Here is a 24,716-nt window from a genome sequence, read left to right as displayed (position 1 = left end):
TTTAGATTTGCTAAGATAAATTTAGTTGGATTTGCAAAGTATTAGAATAAGTGGCAAAAAAGAAAAAAATATTTATACGAACAATGGTAGTTATTTTATTCTCCAATTCAAACTTCATAAGAAAAACTTTCCTCTATATTTTGGTTTTGGCCTTACTAAACATAAGGTATTATAATGTATATACAGTTGATACATATATTTTTGGAGAATAATTAATTATTTAGAATTTTTGAAATTAGTTAAATCAGATTTTGGGAGCATTCAACATCGTGTAATTGTTTTTAACTTTAGTATAAATTCCGACTTTATGGTACTTGCTTCGGAAACTGGGTTTAGCAGCTGGCTAATATCCTTAAATCTTTCTCAATTCTAAAGGGTTTGTTCAATAATAAGAGTTAAAATAGGACTCTTGCACATGAAATCTTTTCCCCCCTTCATTAATCTTATGAAATGCCTAAATGTCTAAAGAAGGCTAAGGTTATCAATGTAAAATATCTAAGTGGAATATTTATTTATGTATATATATATAAATGGATTCTTACCCAATAAGTCACCGCTTCTGATGAAATATTTTATTTTACAAATGCATACATAAATTGTAACGATTTAAATGAGATATACAAGTCCAAGTATGAAACAACTTTTACACAAATTTTTTTTCAGAAGCATCAAGTTTTTACAATCCAATATTTGTAATCAACACATTAGTTCAGTCAAAGAATTCAACATATGATGAAGACATTTTCTTGATATAAATAATGACCCATTTGAATTTCTTTTCCTTTTTGGTATTCACAATAAATCACAAAAATAATCACTAAAAAAAAAAGAAAAAAAGAAACGTTTATATAATAATAACAACCAAGTTTTAATTATTTAAAAACTGTGACACAAAAATAAATTTTTTTCTCACTTGATTCAAATCAATAGGAAGAAGAATTTAAAATGTGTGCAGTTGTATGAAAATAACTGGCCTCAGAATATTATTACCCATCTTATTTTCCAAAATCAATCAATAATTTTTCCAATCTTTCTACTTTTTCAGAAATTGAGTATTTAAATGAATACTCAAAGCAATATATGTATAAAATATGAGGCTGTTTAATAAGTAGTTTTTGGACATCAGATGTTTAATTATCAATTTATAAAAAATATTTCCTACTTTGCATGTTCATTGCTTAATTTTTTTTCTACTATGTTAATTTCCTCTTAATTCATATTGCTGAATATAAATTATATGAAGTACAAAATATTACTTGGTAGCAGAAACCCTCCAGCATAGCAGCGAAAACTGTCAATTATTTTTGATCTCAGATTTTTCTTTCTTTGAAAAAAGGATGAAAAATTATTGAGAGAAGAAGCAGAAAAATAATTTTTTAAACTTACACAATCACTACCTATTACACCTCAATAATAAGTGTAATTCTGAAAAGTTGTATGTTTGTCAATCTGAAAATAGATAATCTAAAGAAATCAACAAATTAATTTTCTTTAATTTTGGGGAATAAAGAAAATAAATATTAATTAAAAAAAAAACTGCTTACTTAGTTATAGGCTTCATAGGGATTTATTCAATTCTTTAAAAATATTATCATGTAAAAAATATAAATTAAAATGAATTTTTAACTGCATATTTTTAGTGCATAATTTTTATCTACATTATCTGTACAAATTTTTGTATACATACAATTTTGACAATAATAGTTTCTCTGATTATGTGTCACAGACAAATTTAAAGTTATGAAGTATTTTAGAATAGATTGACTTTCTAAATTCTGCTACCAGGCTTACTAATGTATAAGCCCATATGTCTAAAAATAATCAGATTTCTTTTTTATCCTAATATCTTATTTAATAAGAAACTTAATACAAAATTTTGAAGATCAATGTTAGTTAAATGATTTCTTTGAACCACATTTTAAAGCTAATGTTTTTTTCCCCATTTAGTCATTGCTGCTAGTAAAACACCATCTTTTGCCAGTTCCATTGGTGGAGAAAAGCAGATAAGCCAAACAACCAGCAATTGTGCTAGTCCTTCTGTAGTAGACGGTTTAACTAGTGTGGCAATGGCACGATCAGTATCATGCACAACAGAATTTGCAGAGAAAGATACTGCAGCTGCTCACAAGCCTTCCCGGAAACAGACAGTGTAGCTCTGCACAAAACAGCATTGTATTTACTTTCATCTTTTCTCAGTAGCACACCATTCTTCTGTACAGAAAATTTAGAGTCAAGCAGTTTGCTCATGCCACATCAATTAAATTGTTCTTACTATTCCATTCTTTAAGAAAAATGATGTAGAATATTTAGAATTATCACAATCAATGTAAAAAAAGAAGAAAAAAAGAGCTGATATATTTCTTTTGCATGCAGATTTGGTAATAAATATGTTATAAAAAATTGTCTATTTTCATAATAGAACACCAAGAAGATAATTTCTGGAAAAAACTTAAAATTTTTAAATGAAAAAAAGTATAAATTTCATACCAACTATTGCATAGCATTTAATTAGACACATTGAATTATATGGATTTTTCTTTTTTTAGTCACTGTAACATCAAAACTATATTACACTAAAAACCACGAATTTAAACTGACTGCAATATATTCTGTCTATAATTTAGACTAAACAGACTTGAATCTTTTTATGTCTATGATAATTTTGAATTTAGAGTAATAGATATTCATTTCATTTTAGACACTTAAGTCACGACATATTTTTAAATTTAAAAACGGAGAGTTCTAAAAATTTTAGAATATTTAAAAAATGTTTTAAGCAGATTACTATAACTAAGGTTAACTTAATTATTTAGCAACAATACAATAAACTGAGCAAAAAACTATTTTGATGGGAAATTGTTCTCAGATAAACTTAGAATTTTAAGGAATTTTCGATTAAACCAGGAGAAAAGGGAAAACTTTAAGAATCTACGGGAAACTCCAGCAGAGTTTGCAGGTATATAAAGTTTACTTTCATCTCACAAAATTGATATCTTTACAATATTTAAATAAAATAATTTAATTCTAAACTAAACAGGATTTGTTACCCAAATTTAAATTTGTCTGATGGAAATAATAATGTACAAAAAAGTAATATTGAAGAAAAAGAAATTGATTTAAAATTTTCTTTGGGGCAGATGAAAATTAAAATACATGAAATAGAAACAATTAAAAACGGACAAAAATTCTGACTCTTTACCATTCCTACTAATCCTTCTATTCTTCAACTTTACTCTTAATACCAACTCTTAAATGAACTTAAAAAAATTACCTTCTCTAACTTGAGTCTTTAGTATCAGAGACTTCGTCACTTTTTGGATTAACTAATGAATTTTCATCTTGCTCCAAATCTTGTTCATTTGAGCTTTCCTCGCTCTCACTATCAGAGCTAGTTTCTTTTTTCTCACTTTGAAGATTTTTAGTACCTTTAAAATATATTCAACATTTTATAGTTAGTTTATACATTTTTCTCAGTTAAACGAATTTAAGAAAAAATATACTAACCTTTTTTCAGCTTTTTCCTTTCTTTTCGTTTCAGCCTAAAAAAATTTAAAAACTCAGAAACTATTAATCAATGAATAAAAAAAAAGCAATAGTATTATGTGAAATAACAGAATTTAGTTACCAAACACCATTATCAAATATAATGTAAATTGATCAAATAGTGTAGCAAAGCAAACTTGGTAATATTTAGAAACAAATGTTATGTTCTGCATGTTATGTGCTAAAGAAACTGAATACCATATAAAAACAGAATATGCCTAAATTATTAGCAACTAGAATAAACATTCACAGATTTTCAATTAGAATGCATGTTCTTATAATACCCAGAGTAAAAAGATTAGGAATTGTTCAGACATAGTCATTTTCAAGGATATTTGTGAAACATTAAAAATGATAAAACATCAAGTAAATATGAAACTCATAAATAAAAAGCTTTTAAAAATAAGACCTAAAATTATGGAGAATAAATAAAATGATTATGGAGTATAAATAACTAAAAAAAAATCAAAACCATTCCTAAATTTTAACATTTCTCTGGAAAGGAACATTATTTATTAATTTCTCTAAATAGCCTTATCAATATTGAACTAAAAAAAAGTAGGAAGCTGAACAATTTTAGTAAGAGATAGAAATGAAAATTTCAATATGGAAATTTTTGAAAAATCTATGGAAATTTGAGCATGCAAAAGTTTTTACATTGATGGTTTTCAGAAATTTTGACACTTAAATACTAGAATTGGCATACACTCCTTGTAATTAAAATTGGCAGCACAAGGTCAAATAATGTTTTTTTTTTTTTTTTAACTTTCATTGCTTTGGTAACAATGTAACAGTGATGTAACAGGCAGCAACACTATTTTTATTCACACAGCAGTTAAAAAGTGTCGATAACTCATAACTGTACATTATAATAATGCAGTAGAAGGGGAAAAAAGCAAGATTTGTAAATATCATGGTAACGGAGAGGGGAAATTGAGTAACCTTTAAGCACTGATTCTATTTACAAAGATAATTCATATGATTGCTTAAATGTTTCTGCTTAAAAGACACAATGTTTCTAAATATACAATATGAAAATTGCCTTTTTCTAACAGATACAATAAATCACTTCCAGCATCTTCTAACATGTTTCTAAAATTCAGCACAGAAGAATTAGACTAGCTGAGAATTTGAAAAGCTATACAAGTTTTAAAAAAAAATTATGTGCTAGGTTAACATTGGTATAAAAATTATTGTTTCAGTCTTTATTGTAACTTTACATTCATTCATGAACCAAGGATAATTTCGATCCACTGAAATTTGTTTTTAACCAATATAACATAATTATCAGTAGTAAACTGGACAAGCAATAGAGGTAAAGGGATGGTATGCTGCTTTGGTATAGTGGATTATTGATTTCCTGTTTTAACTTGCATTTTTGTTACAATGTAATATATTTCATTATAACTAAGACATTACACATTATCTGTATAGTAGTTTTTTTATATAAATTTACTTTATTAACTTTTTTTTAAAAACCTAATGGCAACATGCAAATGGACAAGAAAAAATGCGAACAGACTAGTTATATCTTTTACTTACTGATCCTTTGAAATGGTGACTAAATATAATAATTAATGACAAAGCATTAATTTTCGTTTGCATACTAGCAAAATAAGATAACATTTCTTGTAGCACAAAAAATGGCTATAATACTCACATAAAATTTAAAAACTATGTAATTAATTTTAAAATTTAAGTGAAATTATGAATGCTTAAAGTTATTTATCTATAAAAATAATTAGAGACATAGTACAAAGCAATGGTAACATTGCATTTTGCAGAAGTCAATGAAAAGTATAAACCTTTTGGCACGATTTTTAGATGTCTTTTCTTCCATTTTTCTTTTATTTTCTTCTATTTTTCTTTGAAATTCTTCATCTAATTTTTCCTAAAAATAATGTTAAATAAAAATGAAATTCGAGTATACAGTACTTAATTTAATAATTATAAGACTGCTGTGAAACTCTTAAAACTTAAATAGTTAATGGAAAATTAGAACATTTTGGTTTGAATAGAGAGCATGACAAAAAATATTCGTTAATAAATTATTCTCAATGCCTTATTAAAAGTACAATTGCTTTGGTATCATGATATTTTTTTTAATACACTGAAATTTGCACCACACTTTGTAATGCCAAAATAAGATATTTGCAATTTAAAAAAATAATTAAAAAAACAAAGAAATTGTTGTTAAGTTATGGTTACTTTCTTGTAACAAATGAGTTTTTCATACCACAGTCAAACTAAGACTAAAAATAGTTTAAACTTCAGCATTAAAACTAAGTTCCGCTACACTACAAACTAATTTCAGTTACACGATGGATTTGTCGATGTTTGGGATGACGATAAGTTTACAATTAGTAGTTGTAGATTTGGTGCGCTATTGCTTTTTAGCTATTTTGGAATTTATGGCATGATATTGCAGTTGAGCTGGAAATTTGAAAATTTATGAGCTTAAAGATGGATTTTTATGCTTTTTATGATAGGAAGTTATGCACCTGCCATTTTCAGGTTACAATTTTCAATGTTTTTGTCTACTCTGATTTTTTCCTGAAATGGTAAAAAGTCATTGTGTCCTTAGCAACAGTTGGGCGATTAACATCAACACTGTTATTTTTTCTTCTAACTCTTGCAATTTAATTTTTTTTTCCTTTAAAGTTTTTCTTAAACTATTAGATTTTGATATATCATTTAGTTTCCCTGTTTGAACAGCAAATTCATCAGCGTACTTAGTAAGTTCATCTATGCAACACAATAATCTAAAGAGTTTCTAAGGACTAATTTAGAAATCTAAGTAGTTCCAAGTACTCCTTGGAGACTCTTTTATTTCCAAGGAGTTTCTAAGGAGTATAAGAAGTCTGTACGCACCCTGTATATATATTAGCAAAAAATATAATTATCATACAATTAGATTCTGTTATTTATTCCTCACACTTTTTATTTATCTTTGAAATTGACTTTTGTCATAATATCAAAACAGTGAAAAAATTGTATTTGGAATAAAATACAAAGGCAATAATAAGAAGAAGAAAAAATAAGAAAAACAGATAAAATGATGCGGACAACAATTTATTTATTTATTTTAAAAAAAAAGAAGACAGATTCACTTTTTGCTTTGACATTCTAAAAAAATCACTCATAATTCTTTTTAATTAACAATTAATGAAATAAAATAATCTTGTAAAGTTTTAAAATAAATATTATACAGAATTCAGTACTTGCAACTTCAGAAAAACTGAAGTTGATCATGCTCAACCATGTGATTTAATTCAGATTTAACTGGATAAACTGGTAGGCGACATCATGTCAAACCTGATTGGTTCTGAATCGACAAATGCCACAATTTACCTATGATAATGTCACTTACAGGTATCCAATGCTTACATGTTACTGCTTGCTCTCTATAAAATGAATTTCATGGAACCATAAAAAATTGACCAAAGTAGACAAAATTTAAGGAAAATTACCATTTTAAGGAAATTCTCTTTCACATATGACAGCTTTGGACTACTCATATTTTTATAGCAAATAAATACTCAAATAATCAATAGTTTTAAACCTCAAGGATGAGATTTGCAATGACCAATTAAAAGTAGAAGATAAAATTTGTTTATTTTCTTTTTAACATTTATCATTAGAAATTTCAGTATGAACAAGCGAAGACTGTTATAAAGTATTTTAAGATCAAAACTAGAAAAACTGAATCAACATTATGAAAAATCTGATTTAAACATCAACTTGTTGAAAGCATTTCCATTTACGCATGGTTTGAATCAATTATAACTACAAAAAGGTTTTTATTAATATTTTTTATTTAATTTTTTGTAAGTAGGCAGGGGTCTGTCCAGGTCGAATTTACTACCGTTTAGCGGTACCTTCACAAATTCAACTTTTGGAAAAACGGTAGTTTCACAAATTCAATTTTAGGAAAATCGGTAGTTTCACAAAATAATTTTTCTTGAAACTTTATTTTTGTATCCCTTAAGAAACGATAAATCCATATTTTTACCATATTTTTGTGTTGATTTTTAAATATAATTTTTAATTTTTCACAAATTATGTCTAAATTTTCACAAAATAGGTACCTCTCAGAAAAACCTAGACAGACCCCTGGTAGGTAGTACTTACAAAAAATTAAATAAAAAATATTTAGGAGTTATTTGGTTCAAGTTTTTTGTTAGGCAATTTTTTTCCCCCGTTTATTTTTTGTTTTCATCAGAACTTTGTGCCTAATTTGCTGCAAGTAATAATTCAGAAATCATTCTAAGTTATCGAATCGTTAAACTAAATACTTACAAAATGTTTGTCCCTCACTTTCTTTATCTATTTTCTGAATACGAAAAATGTAAGTAAATACTTTTCTAAAGCATTGATTTTAGGGTTCTCATTAAAAATAATTGCTTGAAAATTAGCAATTTAATCCAGATTGAAAAGCATTAAGAAACAATCTATTTTATTGTTACATGATTTAAAGTTAATTTATTTCGTAATTTACATTAAGTTTTTAAATTTAATAATTTTATATGTAATGGAAAAAAAGTTCCAATATAGGATAATTCATTTATTAAAACATCACATTAACTCTCAAAACGATATATTCAATAATAAAAAGCAAAACAAAATAACTAACTTTTTCAGCCTTTCCTTCAATCATTTTTTGTCTTGTATATTCTTTTCTTCTCAGATGTCTATAAACATGAAATTCACCACTACCAGCTCCAGCACTTGATCCTATATTACAAACATTTCATTAACATCAAATTGGCTTATAGTATTATCACTATCTAAGAAAAATATTTATATGAACTAAAAATAATTAAAAAATTTTGTTAGACAAAAACCTTGAATCACCGAAAAAATGTAACTCAATTGTGTTTCATTAATTTGCAAAATGTGAAGGAAATAAAATAAAGTGCCATAAATATATAAAAACAATTAAAACCTTACTAAAGAGGTAAAACTTTAAGATCAAGAAAATTGAAAATTCTAAGCAAGAAGACTTATGCTAAATCGAATAAAATGCTATAATGAATGTATACTTTATATTATATCATGAGGTATACCTATTGAAGATGGAAATTCTTACCTGGATTTGCATAGTTACAATTTTATTTATTTTTCTTTTCAATATTAATAATTATTTTTTTCTTTTCACGAAGTTATATACTCATAATAAAAAATACATACTGAATGCAAAATCTGAGCTAAGTAACAGCTGGACATGCACTTTCAAACGAGATTTAATATTTAAGTTTCTTATACCTATTAAGTCCATATAACACTTGCTTGTATATAATGACGAAATTAGGCGTGATTAGAGTTGTATGGTATAATTGGCTAATTGAAGATTGTGATGAAAACAGGATAATGAAAATGACAGTTGAAGATGAAAACTGAATCATAATTATAATAAAACTTTTATTTAGTATTTGTAAAGCTCGAGATATTTTATCCATAATAAGACTTTCTAAGTAATATAATAAATTTTGCATAATAATATTAATAAGGATAAGCCATGGGAGATAAATCTCCCATGAACAGCCTAATCAAAAACCAAATTAAAAAGTGATTGAATTGTTTTCAACAGACAGTTGGGAGCATGGGTAGAGATCTATGGTTGGCAATTTATCAAAAGATAACAAAGCCAAAAATAAAGCCAATCCCCCGCCCCCATAATCAATTTAAAAGTTTTATGCCAATCTTAACCTTTTTTCTTTTGAGTCTTTTTTTGAACTATGGTAATATACATACCTCTCTCCTTTATTATTTCTTTGTAAAAAAAAAAAAAAAAACTTCATTATCGATGAAATCAAACTTTTAAAAAGAAAAATTACACCATACAGAATTTATTTAATAATCATAAAATGTAAAAAAATATTTTAGTCTTAATTAAGTGATTGAAATAATGCCGAACCTGATACAGAATGATGGATTTATTTTTGCCTCAAGAAAATTAAGTATTTGTCACAGATAAAAAATAACTGTCATAAAGTTCATTTATGTTGAAAGAATCAGAAATATGAAGTGTATGCACTGGAGCATTTATGAATAATTAATTAATAAAATGCATTTTATGAATAATTGGTAAAAATTAATATCTTTCATACCCATGACATTTCGAACAAATTCTGGAACAGAAAAGCCTTTTCTTTCTCTAGGACCATCAGGTATAATGACTGGCTTATCCTAGATATAGAAAACATAAAACAATTAATTGGTTATAAAAGAGAAAGATGTTTGAAAAATAACAAACAAAACAAAGCACGAAAAGAGCATTATCCAGTAATTATTTCTTATGATTTGAAATTTGAAGGTGTAACACTCATAAATCTAAAACTTAAATTTTTTTTTTTTTTTTAAATATAGAATACTGTTGAAACTAATATTTTCAATCTTAATAATGAGATAAATTTTCCTGTGCAAAATAAAGAACTAAAAATTATGTATTTTGAGTAACAAATTGTAGTCTGATATGACATTACAAATATAAAACAAATGTTTCCTCTTTTATCATGTCTACAGCAAACAATAGCTTAACTTTGTAAATACAATTCTGTCTGGCAATCACATGATAAACCTCCTGTCTTTCTCACTGAGATCGCAAGTCATACTTGCCAAACTAAATGTGTAAGCTGAAATAACTATTTAATTCTAAAATTATTAAAATAAAATGGCATCAGGCAAGAGTTTCAGATCAGTATCTATGCCATAATGTAGGTAAAGTTTTGGCAACTTGGGACGGTAACGCAGAAGTATAACCAACAAAAAAAAAATTCCTGAAGGAATTTAACATGAAATGTATGACACAACATAGACAACTGCCGGTAAACTTCAATATTGCATATTTTTTTAACATTTTGAACAAGTTTAAAATCTATACGGAACCTTGAAGTTTCTGTGAACAGATATCAATATAAAAATATGTGATGGTACCAAATGCAAGTGCCTAATCTTTGTACTTACAACGAAGTTAACAAAAACACAGACTGGTGTGCGTAGATATGGCTAATTTGCCTATTTTATAAAGCTTTTTGAAGCTTCTTGCATTCACTAATGGTTGTTGCTAAAACTAGACAACTAAATTGCTTAGTTGGCAAAGCAAAAATCTTTCCAAAAGTGGCCATCACATTTACTTTTCTAAAACTAATTTACAAAATTACATTTTGTAAAATTTTTTCCAGATCAAGTAATTGTGATGAGGAATTTGAAGAAGAAATAAAATCAAAATTGTAAACAAATTTTGAAATTCAAAATATGACAACCAAAACATTGTAATTACTTTTTCCATAAGTATGTTGAATAATAAGTCATCTAGAAATAAATATATTTTGCATAATAATTTAACTTGAATATTATTCAATACTTAATAAAAAAAAATAAATAAAAACTAGGCCCAAAGAAGTTTTAAATTTGAAACACGGGACAGTTGTATTCTACTTTTTTTAAAATATCAATTCATATTTTCAATAAATAAATAAAATTGCTTTACATATTTTTCACGACTTAACATACAATTGCAGAATAAGTTGTTTAAACTTGTATTATGTGACGAATTATTATTTCCAACATAAGGTACAAATTGAAAATGATTAAGGAAATGAACAATTAATCGTTTGTTTTTTAAAAAAAAGTTTTTCTCGCTTTCAAGGGAAACAACAATTTTCAAAGAGAATTATATCAATATGCAAGAAAACCTACGTGCATAGGTCTATCGAATATTTATTATATACTTACTGGATTTGCCATCAATCTGTCAAGTTTTAACTTTTGAAAGTCAATTGGAGTTTTAGGAACAAAAGGTCGCGAATTTTCACTCATTGTGATACAGTTTTATTCCAAATATATATTTCTAGATAAATGAATAGCAGATCGTAAGAAACAAAAGATGCACTCTTTCAACAATTGTATCTTTAAACTTATTTCATAGTATAGTGTAGAAGATGAATCTTTCCATTTAAAAAGGGAGAAAACTCCATCATAGCCCATAACAATACAAAAATACACAAATGTCTGAAGGTAGTTTATACTTCCTTCTTTCAAACCGGTGATAATTGAATGGAGGAATAAAATACGTTGTATCAATTATTCGAAGCCCTAGCAAATAAAAATAAACATTGCTATCGCTTTGTAATTTTTTCAAAACAATAGTCAATCATTTGCATTAATTGTCATGATTAAAACAAATTTAGAACGTGTTTAACAAATTTATACAACTTTATTTATTTATCTTCATTGAAAACACGTTCCCAAGGTTCCCAGCTTTTCCAGAAAATCTCGATCTCAAAACTCAAAAATGAATTTGCAGTTTTCGGTGGCCCAGATACAACAACCTCGTAGGAATATATGCAAGTTCCAAGCTCACATAAAGTTCTATAAAATCTCCGAGCAATTTTAAATTAATATTTATTAAATATTTCAATATTTTTTAAAGCATGTCTTAAGGTTCAGTAATAAGATATTTTTCACATCACGAATATTGTTAAATTTCTTTTGTATTTTTTAATAATGGCTACATAAACTTACTGCCCTGGTAACATTTGTAAACAAACAATTAGTTGCATCAAGTTTCTATGCTTCAAACTGCAAATTTTTATTTAAACTGCCAAAATTCTGGTAATTTGTCAGAAAAGTTTATTGATTGTTTTATTTTCTGTAAAAGAAATCCTTCATATAATATGCCTGTTTAAATCACAGATAGAGCTATAAAAACATTATCTCAATCCTGGGATGGAGATTTTTCGTCCCTTTTACTTTAAAATTCAGATTTGTATTTCAAAATATTTATTATTACTTTTTATTGTGTTCAAGGTACCATTGAACACAAAATCAAATACTTATAGTGTATAATTTGAGATACATTCGATAGTCAGGTCCTGAATATGCTAAACGTAAATATTTTTATACTCAATCAAATTATCTTCAGTACTAAATATTATAGAAATTAATATGCACTATACAATTATGATCTTCTGGTGATTTTTCTCTGCCTTTTATTGGCGTTTTGTTTGTTGCACAAAAGTTTCGATTTTATTTCTTTGTATAAGGTGTGTAGGTAATTATTAATAACAATATTGACCCAAAAAATTTGTTTGAGGTAATCTTGACCTCTAAGCAGTACCGGTACCATATGTAAATTATTTAGTATTGGTAGAGTTCGCGGTAACACTGTATTAGAATAAGTAGCAGGAAGTTTCCATATTGATCAAATATTTGTCATACAAGTGAGTTTGTGTGTGCTGTCTGGTTTTTTTGCTTGTATAACTGTATTGTAGATCATTATTTTTATACAACAACTAATTTATTTTCTAATGAACTCATTTATATTTCATTATGTATTCTTAATAAGTTTATTATTTTTGAACTCTTTATCCTCTGGTGCCATTTAGTTTAAAATTCTAAAAAGGAAAAAAGTGTTTTGTGCTTTTCTAAAATGGACAAATTGCAAGGATTCTACAAAACTAAAAAGAAAATTGGAAAAATATTTTTATTATTTAATGTCTTTTCATTTCAAGGTATTTATTTGTTTTTATTTTGAATTTTGCTATATTTTGATGTCTATTTTATTTCAGGTTTATGTTCATTCTAGTTTCAAATTGTAAAAAAATATATTATGTTTTTCTAAAATGGACAGTCTTGGAAAGGATTGTATAGAGCTGAAAAAAGAATATGAAAAATGTTTTAATTATTGGTATTCGGAAAGGTTTTTGAAAAACAAGGAAGGAGATTTAAGTATTTGTGAGCCTTTGTTTCAAGAGTACCAGAAATGTTTAAAGGTAAGAGTGTATATCTATATGATTAAAATTTCTTAAAATAAAACTCTCAAAGATTTTAGGAATCTTGATGAAATTTTTTTTATACATTCTTTGTGTAACTAAAGAAATGAAATGATTATTTTAAATGTCAGTTGATAGTGTGTGTCTTTATATTACTCAGTAGAAGTTAGTTTCAATTGTGCAGGAACAATACCTTCAGGTGTTTCCTTTTCAAATTAAAATTTGTTTTGCAAGTGTCAATTTCGAAAAATTAGCTTATTACTATATGCTATTATGAATTTTTTACTTTATAAGTTTTTTTTTTATGGAAATCTATTAATGTATTTTCTTTTTGATCTTAGGTTGCCATAAAGAAAAACAATATACCCCTATGGGAATTAGATAAAGTACAAAATGAAAATATCAAGAAAAGTCATGAATCAGGCACTTCTGCATAACTGATTTTGTAGTAATTTGTTTTTATACAATTATTTATTGTTTGTAACATTTATTTGTCGTTCATCTGCATTGTTATCCTAAAACTAGAATGTTTATGATATGAGAGTCATAATAAATGTCAATTGAATTTTTTTCTATATTTCGTGGTTTACTTCTCTTTTTTTTTATATTACTTTCATTCTATTTTCTTTTCATGCTTTTGCTTATCAACATACTGTCCCACTTGTTTGAAAATAATATTTTAAATAAATTACTGACAAAAATTTATGCATGACAAAAAGTGTAATGTTTCTGTTTTGAGGAGGTTTGATCTCATTGAGATGCAAATTGCAGCCTCTTCCTTGTTCACTAGTATCTAAGTATGTGTATCTTTCTGGCAGAAATAATGCAACATAGCAATTCAGAACGGTTTCTGCAGTAATAAAGCATAAATATTTCAAATATTTTATATTTAAACTAAATAATGTGCACTGTAAGAAATCATTATTTTGGTCAAATAATGGAACAAAAATACTCAATTTTAGCTTTTAACAAGAGTAGTTAACTTCTTTTTATTCATTTTCTCCGGTTAACTTATGTACTAAATTACAGAGTTGAAATAAGAATGTTCGAAAGGGATCATTCCACAAATTAATATTTTTTTATTATGGATCCAACTCATCTCTCTCATCATCATACTCGGGTAAATGTAACAATTAAATTTCAAATTTTCGAATAAAAAATTTGTAAATTTTTCTTTTTAAAGACATTAAAATTGAAGATTTTCATTTGAGCTTTATTTTATTTATTTATTACATTTATTAAATACAGATTAAGTAATATTTTATGCTATTTCTCATTCTCTAAATAGTTTACATCCTAGTTTATCATATTCTGTGGTTCTTGTTTAATTTTGCAGTACTTTAGTTTCGAGTAGCTTTTCTTACGTGAAGTTTTTGTTTCTTATGGTGTTATGTTTCAAACAGAATTTATTAGGAAATACACATTTTGGGCATATTTATATGAATAAGTAAACAATATTGCAATACATTAAACTTTCCCCCCCACATATAATAGTATAGGCATTATATCAATATAAACCTGAAAAACTAGACTTTTTTCTTTTGCAATTTAAAAGCATTATTTAATTTTCAATGTTATAGTTGTCACAAATATGTGATATAGTGTTTTACTTGTATTAAAAAATCTGATCATCATGTTTAAGTTTTTTTTTTTTTTATTGAATTTTTTTTAGCATTAGAACTACAGTTTTTATGTACTTAGTGTTCCCCCATCCACGTAGAAATTGTTTTTTTATGTCAAATAACAAACTCACTCAGAAGGTTAAATTTAGGGACCAATTTATTAATAAAATGCACGCATTTTAAAGTAAATAGAGAGTCACATCAGAGATATCCCTTATGATATTAATTATATCTAAAGACAAAGATATAATTAATATCATAAAGTCTAAAAGTGGTTGGGTCACTTAATAAAAATGTATGAGAATCAAAGTTTAAAAAAGGTCTTTTGGGGGAGAATAACAGGAAATAGAAGTGTTGGTAGACTCAGAAAGCGAGACCTAAAATCTTGAAAGTTAACAGCTATAAAAAGAAAGCTGAAGATTGAAAAGTTAAAAGATGTGTGGTGAGGGAAGCTAAGATTCTTCATGGGCTGTAGTGCCAAAGAATGAAAGAGTTTGATAATTAAGTTCAAGGCTGTGGTTAGATTGTTAATTTTTATACAATTAAAAATATTAAAATTTAGTGTTTTCTGGAAAAGTGTAATCTAAAATAATATTGATAAAATGGTTTTTTTTTTAAAAATATTTTATTATTACTCCCTGATCTACAACAAAGAAAAAAACAATAATTGCTCTATGCCTGAAAAGATATGTTGCTATTGTTTGGCATCAGTGTGCCTATTCATTTTATGTGATAAACTAGGAAACTCTGCTCCCTGTTTGCTTCTGTTGCCAATCCCCATGATTCCTTAGCAATCTGCTTTGTTTCTTGATGGAAAACATATACATTTCTTTTAATAATTTTTGTTTGCTCACCAAGCCCAGTTTCTATCTAGTCAATCTAAATTGAATAGCCAATCTAAATTGAATGTCAATCTAAATTACAAGTTTTGAAATCAATTCCTTGCTGTTCATAGTACAATTTCAATGAATTCAAATACAATTTTGTAAATGTAATTTTGTTTACTAAATAAGCTGATCACAAGGTTGCAGTTTCTATTATATAGCAACTTCATGAGCACATGAATTCATACTTATTTTTCATTTACTGTAAAAATGCGTTTTCATTTTTTTAAGGTATTGTTTGATAATTGAGTGAAAAGTAAATTATCAATATTGGTCTCCAAATTTAAATATTTTTTTTTTGTAAATTTGTTATTTGTATTCCATAATAAGTTGATTGTCCAATCACATTTTTATGCAAAATTTATTAAAACGTTATTAATGTAATAAAATAAGATAAATATTATAATTTGTGAAATTATATTTTAATGTTAACTTATGTAAAGATGTTAATTTACTTGTAAGTTTACATCTTTGGTTTAAGTTTATAAAATGGTGCCAACTTGATTTTTAAATAAACAATAAATGTGTAATGTAAGTAAGGAACAAAACCACAAGGTTGATAAAAATGAAAAACTTGTAGCTAAATATTGTTGCTTATTTTTATGTATATTTTTTTAAAGTTCTTTAAAATAATAAACTTGATATTCAAAAGTTTTTGCCCGTTTAATTAAAATTTGGTTGAATTTTCGTTTAACACAATAACTGCAGAACATAGTGATAAAACTTATTAAGTGTGATTTTGGTAAGTAATAAGAAAAAATTCAGTTATTCAGTTTAATTTAAGTATCTTTCTTTAAACAATTTCCTGATGTGTAGAAACATCTGGAAATAGTTTTTATAATCATATTACTTTAAATTTTATATGTTCGTCCAACCATAATATTTTTGTAAATCCGGAAATATGACAGTTTTGAAATTTTACTTGATATGGTCTTCTTTTAAATTTTTTATCGCATTAGAGATTAACTCATCATCTATAGCATATCTTAAGAGGAATTGATAGTATTGATGTAACGTATCTATGGAATGGAATTCCTGTTGAATGAATTTTCACTGTGGCTCTTCTTATTTCCTTTCATCTCCTCAAAAAACTGAGATTTCTTGTGGAAGAATTCTTATTTTATTTTATTTTAGCAAAGTTTTAAGTAGGGTATTTTTATAAATACTGGAACTAATGTAGTTAAATTTGTAATTTGTTTCATTGAAAATCAATGAACAATTGAATTTTGATTTATAATTATCTTTTGATGAAAAACTAAATGATTGCTGTTTAATAAATTTTAATGCTTAATAGACTTATTCTGAAAGAGTTAAGAAAAAATATTATTATTTTTTATACATATATGGTTTCCTTATTTTCAGTGTGGGGAAAAAAATCACTGCAAATATTTTTTTAGTTATTCACATACTTAGATAGATGCAAGTTTTTTACTCAAAGGATTCATCTTGGTTGTTCAAATTAGATGGTGCTAAATATGGTGTTATCAAAATATAAAGTAAATTAACAAGAATAGTTTAATTAAGGGAAGGTAAAAACTTTTGAGTCCCTTTATCATGTTGACCAAGTGTGACATATATGTCACATAAATTTCGAGAATTCTTCTTATCTGAAGCAGGACTGTTTTCACATCAAGCTAATGTGTTTTATTCTTTTCAAAAGTCAAGTAGTAGCAAACGAAAGAAAATATTCATTTAGTTGAAAGAATTCCCTTTTTTTATTAGCTTTTTATTTATTTATTTAAAAAAAATTTTTGAATCACAGGCTATAAAACAGTCAGGTGTTAATGGGTTAATGATGATTTTATTCTTTGCATTTTTCATCAATTGTTCAAAATCAAAATTTTTGCTTGCAAATAAAACTCCTTAGTCCAAAGGTGACAACACAAAGATTAATTTTTAAAAATTAGTTTCTTATCTTTATTAATAAGGATGAATAAATTTTACATTGTAGAGTTATAGTTTATAAATTATTCGCAAAACTTTTTTGCTAGACAAAATTAAAGACTTTTACTGAATCACATGAATCTTGATAAATCTGAATGTAACTAATATGTATTATTTCTAATATAAAGTCGTTATTTTTTTAATTTTTCTTTGTTTGAGAATTGTTCTAGCCACCTTAAACATAATACTAAATTTTTTTGTAGCTTGCAATTGAAAATGTATTTTATCATTATTAAACTATTATAAAACTTTAGAATATTTTATAAGAATGAATGCTAAAACTTTAATTGTTCTCATTTTAACCATATTTGAATACGTGTTAAGATTCATAAAAAATATTCAAAGATTGTTTCCACAATTACACTGCGATTCATACTATCACATTACCAGTTATTTGCCAACACTGCAAATCAATGATTAGTTCTTTCATACTTGGTGTTAGTGTTACTTCTAAGAAACATATTTTTAAGGATTCTCCAAATTTTTTTGTTTTAGTGTTTTAGTGAGATGGGAAATTTCCTGTCTTTAGTTAAATTGGCAAGTCTTCCTAGCTGCAAACAATGGAAAAATCATTATTGTCAAATATGGAATTTGTTCCGTAATGTGAAAAAATGAAAACAAATGGAAATTCAAAAGGAAAACAAAACTTGTTTTAATTGATCCAAACAAAATAGAAAAAGGTAGAAAAGTATCTTTCATATCAACGAAAATTTAGTTCCAAATAAAATTTAGAAAAATAGAGCAGATTGTGAGTGGCATTCCAAGCTTATATATTTGGGTAGGGGAAATTCCCATTTTACCTTATGAAATTTCTAATTTGACCGAATAATCGCCTGTTATTAACCTTACATATAATAAGGAGCAAAATGATAAGATTTATACTTTTATATTTTATTTTATTTTTAGAACTTACTAGAAAAATTTCATAAATTTATTTTTCAAAAAAAAAGAACTTTGTCATATTTAATTCAGCAAATGTGGCCGAATATTGAATAGATTTAATGACATCTTTTAAAATACATTTATTTGTTAAATTTGAAAACATCAAGTAAAAAATATGATTTAAGTGGAAAAATGTATATAAGGATATAGTTTATTTATTCCAATAAAACAATTGAAAATTTTTGTTGCTAATATTTTTGCAACCTGTTAATTTTTTCCACCAATATATTGCTGATTTAATGATTTTATTCTTAATTATTCTAGTCAATAAATGAAATAATTAATGAACCATTTTATAAATAAATATAAAAAAAGAAAGAAATTAATTAGCAGTTAAGATTAAAAAAATATTTTTCACTATCCCACGCGATAAATAATATTTACAGTCACTGCTATAAAAATTATTGCACCAAGTAAAAGTTATCAGAATGAAATGAAATTTCCCGTACGCAAGTACTAAACACGGAGGCTGCCCAACTTACCGTTCTAAGTGGTCCCAGATGTGCTCCTTTGGCGACAAATCTGGGGATTGAGCAGGCCGGAGAAGAGTGATCATGTGATGGAGGCATTCCTGTCAGTGTTGCCAGATTGGGCTACAAGTAGCGAATTGGGCTACTTTTAAAAGTACCCGCTACTGAAAATCGAATTTGGGCCACCCGCTACTTTTTGGGCTACTCATTATTTTTAAAACGCTGCAAATCGTAAAAATGCGCTACTTTTTTTTTCTTACAAAAAAATTTTTTTTTAATTTTTTCCCTTCCCATTATAAAATGATCCGAAAAGTGTGCAGTTTCTTTACCTTTTTTAAAAATAAAACTTTTTATTGGTGAAAACGCATATGCTTCAGTTGTGGATTCATGATTTGTTTTGCTGCTGGGAGTCTATTATCTTTCCATATCTATGTTTCAAATCGTAAGCTCGTGAAAGCGAAAGGATATATGGGTGATTCTTTGGAAACATGAAAATTCGGAGAAAAATTTTTTTTTCAAATTTAAAGTCTTCAAAATAATTTTTTTTTGTATATTTATTTAGTTACATTTATTAATATCTTACAGACAGCAGTGTGGTTTATTGACATTTTCTCAAGAAAAAAAAGAAATAGAAGCTCACCAAATTTTGAATGCCAGGAAAATGACTAAAAGGTCAGTAAAATGACATTAGCTTAGAAGTTAAGAAAGCAGTCATTTTAAGCTAATAGTAAGTAACACAACTTAAAAAACTCAAAAAAGACAAATTTAAGAAGTTAATTTTAGCTTTTTTATGTAAATAAAATCCAAAAATAATTATTGTGAAAAATTTTAATAAATGCTTTAAATACAATGAAAGCGAGAGAGTAACACACACAATGAGTTAGTTTTTAATTTTTCTACACTTTAATTTGCAAAGAAACAGTTAAAACAAAGAAAATTAAAAAAAACTTTGTAAAATTTCATTAATCTTGAAGCTTTCAGAGGAGGCAAAATGCCTGGAAGATATTGGGTAAGAAGCAGACATTTTTGAATTTGTGATATTCTAAGAAATTTTGACACAGACTTTTTTCCCGGGCCACTTAAAGAAATAAGCGGTCTGTTTGCCAGCACGATTAATAAAGCTAACTTTAATATATTTATGAACGACTTCAAAACTCTATAGCATTCCATACTATTGAAGTATGGAATGCCAGAGTATACTATCTTCGTATCCATACTATACACCAGCTGTAGAAGTTATGCGCTGTTGTACAATGTAGACAGAATTGAGACGTTCACAACTCGGCCTCCGCACTCGTATACAATGGTTATCACTGCCCAAATTAAATTTGGATTCATCACTGAAGACGACCTGGTTCCATTTGGTAGCAGCCCAATCCAATTCGAAAGTCGAATTCTAACGGAGGCAACGCTGGATGGGTGTCAGTCCTGCATACGTTATGCAAGCACACAACTTCTACAGTTTATATGATAGTATGGGTTGCACTCGCATACAACAGCGGATCACCCTTCATATTGATCCATGGGGCCATAAAAGCCTGGCGGTCCGTTCCCCTGACAGCCCTTAGTCACATGTGTTCGACTTGTGGCAGGACTCCAAGGAGCCATTTTTCAACAATATTCAGTCATGTACAACAAGAGTATCTCAGGAATGCCTCTGTCTCATTACCACCCTTTCCTGTCCTGCTCGATCCCCAGAATTGTCATTGAACGAGCATATCTGAAACAACTTGGGATGCCAAGTTGGACAGCCTCCACGTTTAGTTGATTTAACTGTGTGTTTTTACAACAATTGTAGAACGAGATGCTGTTGTACGTCATAAGAGATTAGTGTGCCTCAAATCCAGATCGTATGCCATCCTGCATTCACACTAGTGAAGGCCCAAGAGGGCATTAAAATCTCTATTCATTTGCATTTTTTCTGCAATAAATGATTATTTTGCTTTGATTTTTTTTAATCACTTACTTATATCAACATTTCACTTGTATATGTAAATTCGTTTCATTCTTATTCCTTTTTCTAATTGCGCTAGTTTTTGTTTCAATGAGGGTTATTTAGTGATTGTTGAACCTAATACAAATGAAATATTCTGGGAATCAAGTTCCTAATATAATTAAACAATTTTTTTGTTGAAGGAAAAGGAAAATATATGGCGTCGTTGTCTCCAAACGTTGTGAAAAATACGTATTTTTTTGTTAACCTTATAAGATTTAATGAAAAACATCAAAATTTTAAATATATAATTACTAATTTAGAACTTAATATATAAATTTCAACTGCTTAAACTAGTCTTTTTTTTTGTAAAAGTCAACTGCTTTTTATTATTATTTTGTTTTAAATCTTTAGTTAAAACAGTGCCAAGTTTATAATTTTGTTGTGATTTATTTTTCTATAAGTTCGCAAAACCGTACATATAAATTATTTCTTTCTTTCAAAACTAATTCGAATTTTAAACAAAGTGGGACTAGTTACCCATTTACAGACATTAGAGTACTTGGCCTTAAAAAGAAAAATACAATTTCCTTGCTAATAGGTTACACTAAACTGACTAATGCTGCGCAAAAAAGAAGCCTTTAAATAAGACGTAAAATAATAGCATCAATAACATTTTGATACAAGAATGTTCATTTAAGTTTTGATAACACAGGCCTGCGATGAAAAAAATACAAGGGGTCTGATAAGTGAACTTAATGTATTTTTTGGTGCTGAAATGGAAAATAAAAATGAAAAATGTCCATCACGTCACGATTTTTAGAAAAATTCTATTTTACTGAAATTTTTATGAACATTTACCATAAGAAAATTTTCATTTTTGAATTTCTTCCCTTTTTGATGGACCAGCATTCTACTTTGGTCAAATCTATAAAAGTACCCCTCCATCACTACTTCCTGTCACCGTCCCTCTCTCTGTAGCAATTTTTTTCTACCAATAGCGTCACGAGAATCCTTATCTAGGTCCGCTGACCTCTCAGAAACACTAGCAAGCGTTATAGGGAGTCATTTAAAAGTTTGCTTTTTTTCTGTGCGTTTCGTGAAACATGGCTTTGAGTTCAAGACATTGTGTAAATTTCCCAGATGACTTTTGTTACACATGCGGCGAATATAGTGCAGTTAAAAATCGCACGAGGAGCATTACAGACTATGTAAAACAACTTTATCTCGCATATTTTGACATGAAACTCGGAGATCAGGACAAATCTTGGTCACCTCATAAAGTTTGTGTGCAGTGTCTCAANTTAAAATTTTTTTTCCCCAAGTTAAACATTTAACTTTGCATCGTTGACACTGTCTTTTAGTTGGCAAAATTTTATGCATTTAAAAATTAAGATAAATTTCTGCAGTAGTAATTTTTTTACAACTTCATGCAACATTCGCCTATATTTTTGAACTAACTATCTTTGCACGCCCACCGTTACATTTTTTTGAATTTTTCATTTCCGTAAAAGAAAGCGAAGGAGTTTATTGAAGTCAAGCTAATCGGCGTCTTATTTTTCAATTTCTGAGGAAACAGGCTTTTTTGTATTGGGAAATAGAAAATTGCAAGGGAGGGATTAGTTGAGAAAGATTTAAAAATGATGAAATGATACTTCTGCATATTTTTTTCATCGGTATTTAAAATAAAATTAAATAAAGGTGTAATATTGACTAATTTTACTTGTGTTCTAAAAAAAAAGAGAGCAAATGAAATTTCATAAATTTACCGAATAGCTAGACAAAATTTGCCGAATACTGAGAATTTTTGGGAAGTGAGACAACGATTTCCGGTGACCCCTGCAGATTGTCGTTGTTTGATTAAGTATAGGTTAAATATTATCCAATGTATTATTTTTTATTTCTACTAATTATTTCAAAGCTTTGTTCAAGAACACAGTTATCAATGACTTTGGATTATTTTTGTGCTGAGTATGAAAGTAGAAATTAAAGAAATATGTTAGGAAAAAAAATTCAACCGGAATAGTTTTTGCCTTAATATTCGGATGTTTATTAAATAAGTGTCAATCTCAAGGGTCCAAAGAGTCATCCTCGAGTATGCTAATTATATACTGTTATATAGTTAATTATGAGTTACAGAATCAGAAAAAAGTACTTTTTCTGGATAAACATTTCCTTTATTTCGACTAATTTGAATTTTATGTAAATTTTTGCACATTTCGCCATATTTCAGGAATTTTTTACGCGAATCGAAAAGTTTTTGCATATAATCATAAAATTTATTTATCCAAGAATAATCGCATCTGTATAATTTAAAAAATTCCTATTTTCCTCTCTTATCCGAACCTGCCTATTATCAGCAGATGGCAGCGCAAAAAGAGGCTTTTATAACTCATCATCATCATAGTTGGCCAGACAGCACAATGTGAGCCAATGCCTTCCTCTGAAAATTTCTCCATGATGACTTTTGATTCACCTTTGATCTCCAATTCTTTTCATTAATTGCGAAAAGATCAGACTCCACTGAGTCAGCCCATCTCAACCACGCCCTTGCCCGCTTTCTTGTTCCAATGGGTCTAAAAAGCAGTATCTTTTTTATTGTATTGTCATCACTCATTCGAATCACGAGGGCCATCCAATTTATTCTATTTATTTTCATGTATTTAATAATATCAGGTTGTTTAAAAATCTTGTACAGTTCAAAGTTAAATCTCCTTCTCCAGTTATTGTTTTCATTTACACCACCAAGTATACTCCACAAAATCTTTCTCTCAAATGTTGCGATACAATTTTCTACCCGTGTGGTGACCGGGTATGAAAGAATAGTCCCAATGCAGCGCATGCATGTCGTAAAACGTGACTAAATGGGTACCCAGTGTCTGGGGGTATAACCGGGCACCCTGCCTCTGGGGATTATATCAGGGGACTGGTCCTCCAGGCTGGGGTTGGGCATAGGGTTGACACCTCTATCCAAGGGCGCCGGCAGCGGGGTGCAAGGGGGTGCACTTGCACCCCCCTGGCTTATTTTTTTAAAAAACAATTAAAGCTATACAGAAAAATAATTTTGTTACAAAAAATTTTTATTAAAAATTTTTTATTCAAAAACAAATAATTAAATAATTGATACATAACAATTAAAAAATTGCTTAATCGAACAAGAATTGTAATCGTCTTGTTTGCTGTCCAAATCTGTTTATAACTTTTTCAATGAATTCTGAGTCATCTTTGATTCTTTTCTTATGCACACTGAGCATGCACTAACTTAGCATATATCTAAGCTATATTTCTAAATTTCATTTAAAAAAATATAAATTCTCAACTCAGACTCAGTGGCACGACAGCCCAAAGAGAGCCAACGCCTACTGTGCCCATCTCAGTTTTCTAGACCTTGGGCTCCAGGGTGCAGGAGCAGATGTTCCGTTTAGGTGGTCAGCCGAACGCGAAACTCCCAGTGTTTAGTTCCTAANTTGGAAAACGAAATTTGGATATGAGAATTGGAAACTGGAATGTTCTGTTTCTCTATAGAGCCAAAACTTTGCATTTGCTGTTGGAGCAGATAGAACAATACAATATTGATATGATTGCCATTCAGGAGGTTAGAT

At 27.8% G+C, this 24,716-nt stretch overlaps 1 protein-coding gene across 2 annotated transcripts; it reads right to left on the bottom strand.

Moving 5' to 3' along the window:
- Positions 1 to 557: 557 nt before the first annotated feature.
- Positions 558 to 11,828, bottom strand: LOC107450550 (PRKR-interacting protein 1 homolog). Of its 2 annotated transcripts, none has more exons than XM_016066370.4 (7): positions 11,281 to 11,828; positions 9,654 to 9,732; positions 8,177 to 8,277; positions 5,349 to 5,434; positions 3,505 to 3,539; positions 3,272 to 3,425; positions 558 to 817 (listed from the first exon to the last, which is right to left on the bottom strand). In XM_016066370.4, the coding sequence occupies exons 1-6, from the start codon at positions 11,362 to 11,364 to the stop codon at positions 3,277 to 3,279; spliced, it is 534 nt and encodes a 177-aa protein (XP_015921856.2). In that variant the 5' UTR covers positions 11,365 to 11,828; the 3' UTR covers positions 558 to 817; positions 3,272 to 3,276. The 2 variants fall into 2 exon arrangements, with proteins under 2 accessions (XP_015921856.2, XP_015921857.2); XM_016066371.3 differs by having other exon boundaries at positions 558 to 2,281; positions 11,281 to 11,822.
- Positions 11,829 to 24,716: the final 12,888 nt, after the last annotated feature.

This window comes from Parasteatoda tepidariorum, chromosome 7 (assembly GCF_043381705.1).
Source record: "Parasteatoda tepidariorum isolate YZ-2023 chromosome 7, CAS_Ptep_4.0, whole genome shotgun sequence".
Lineage (NCBI taxonomy): Eukaryota > Metazoa > Arthropoda > Arachnida > Araneae > Theridiidae > Parasteatoda > Parasteatoda tepidariorum.
The sequence above is the reverse complement of the archived record's forward strand: the minus strand, read 5'-3'. Positions and strand labels throughout refer to the sequence as shown.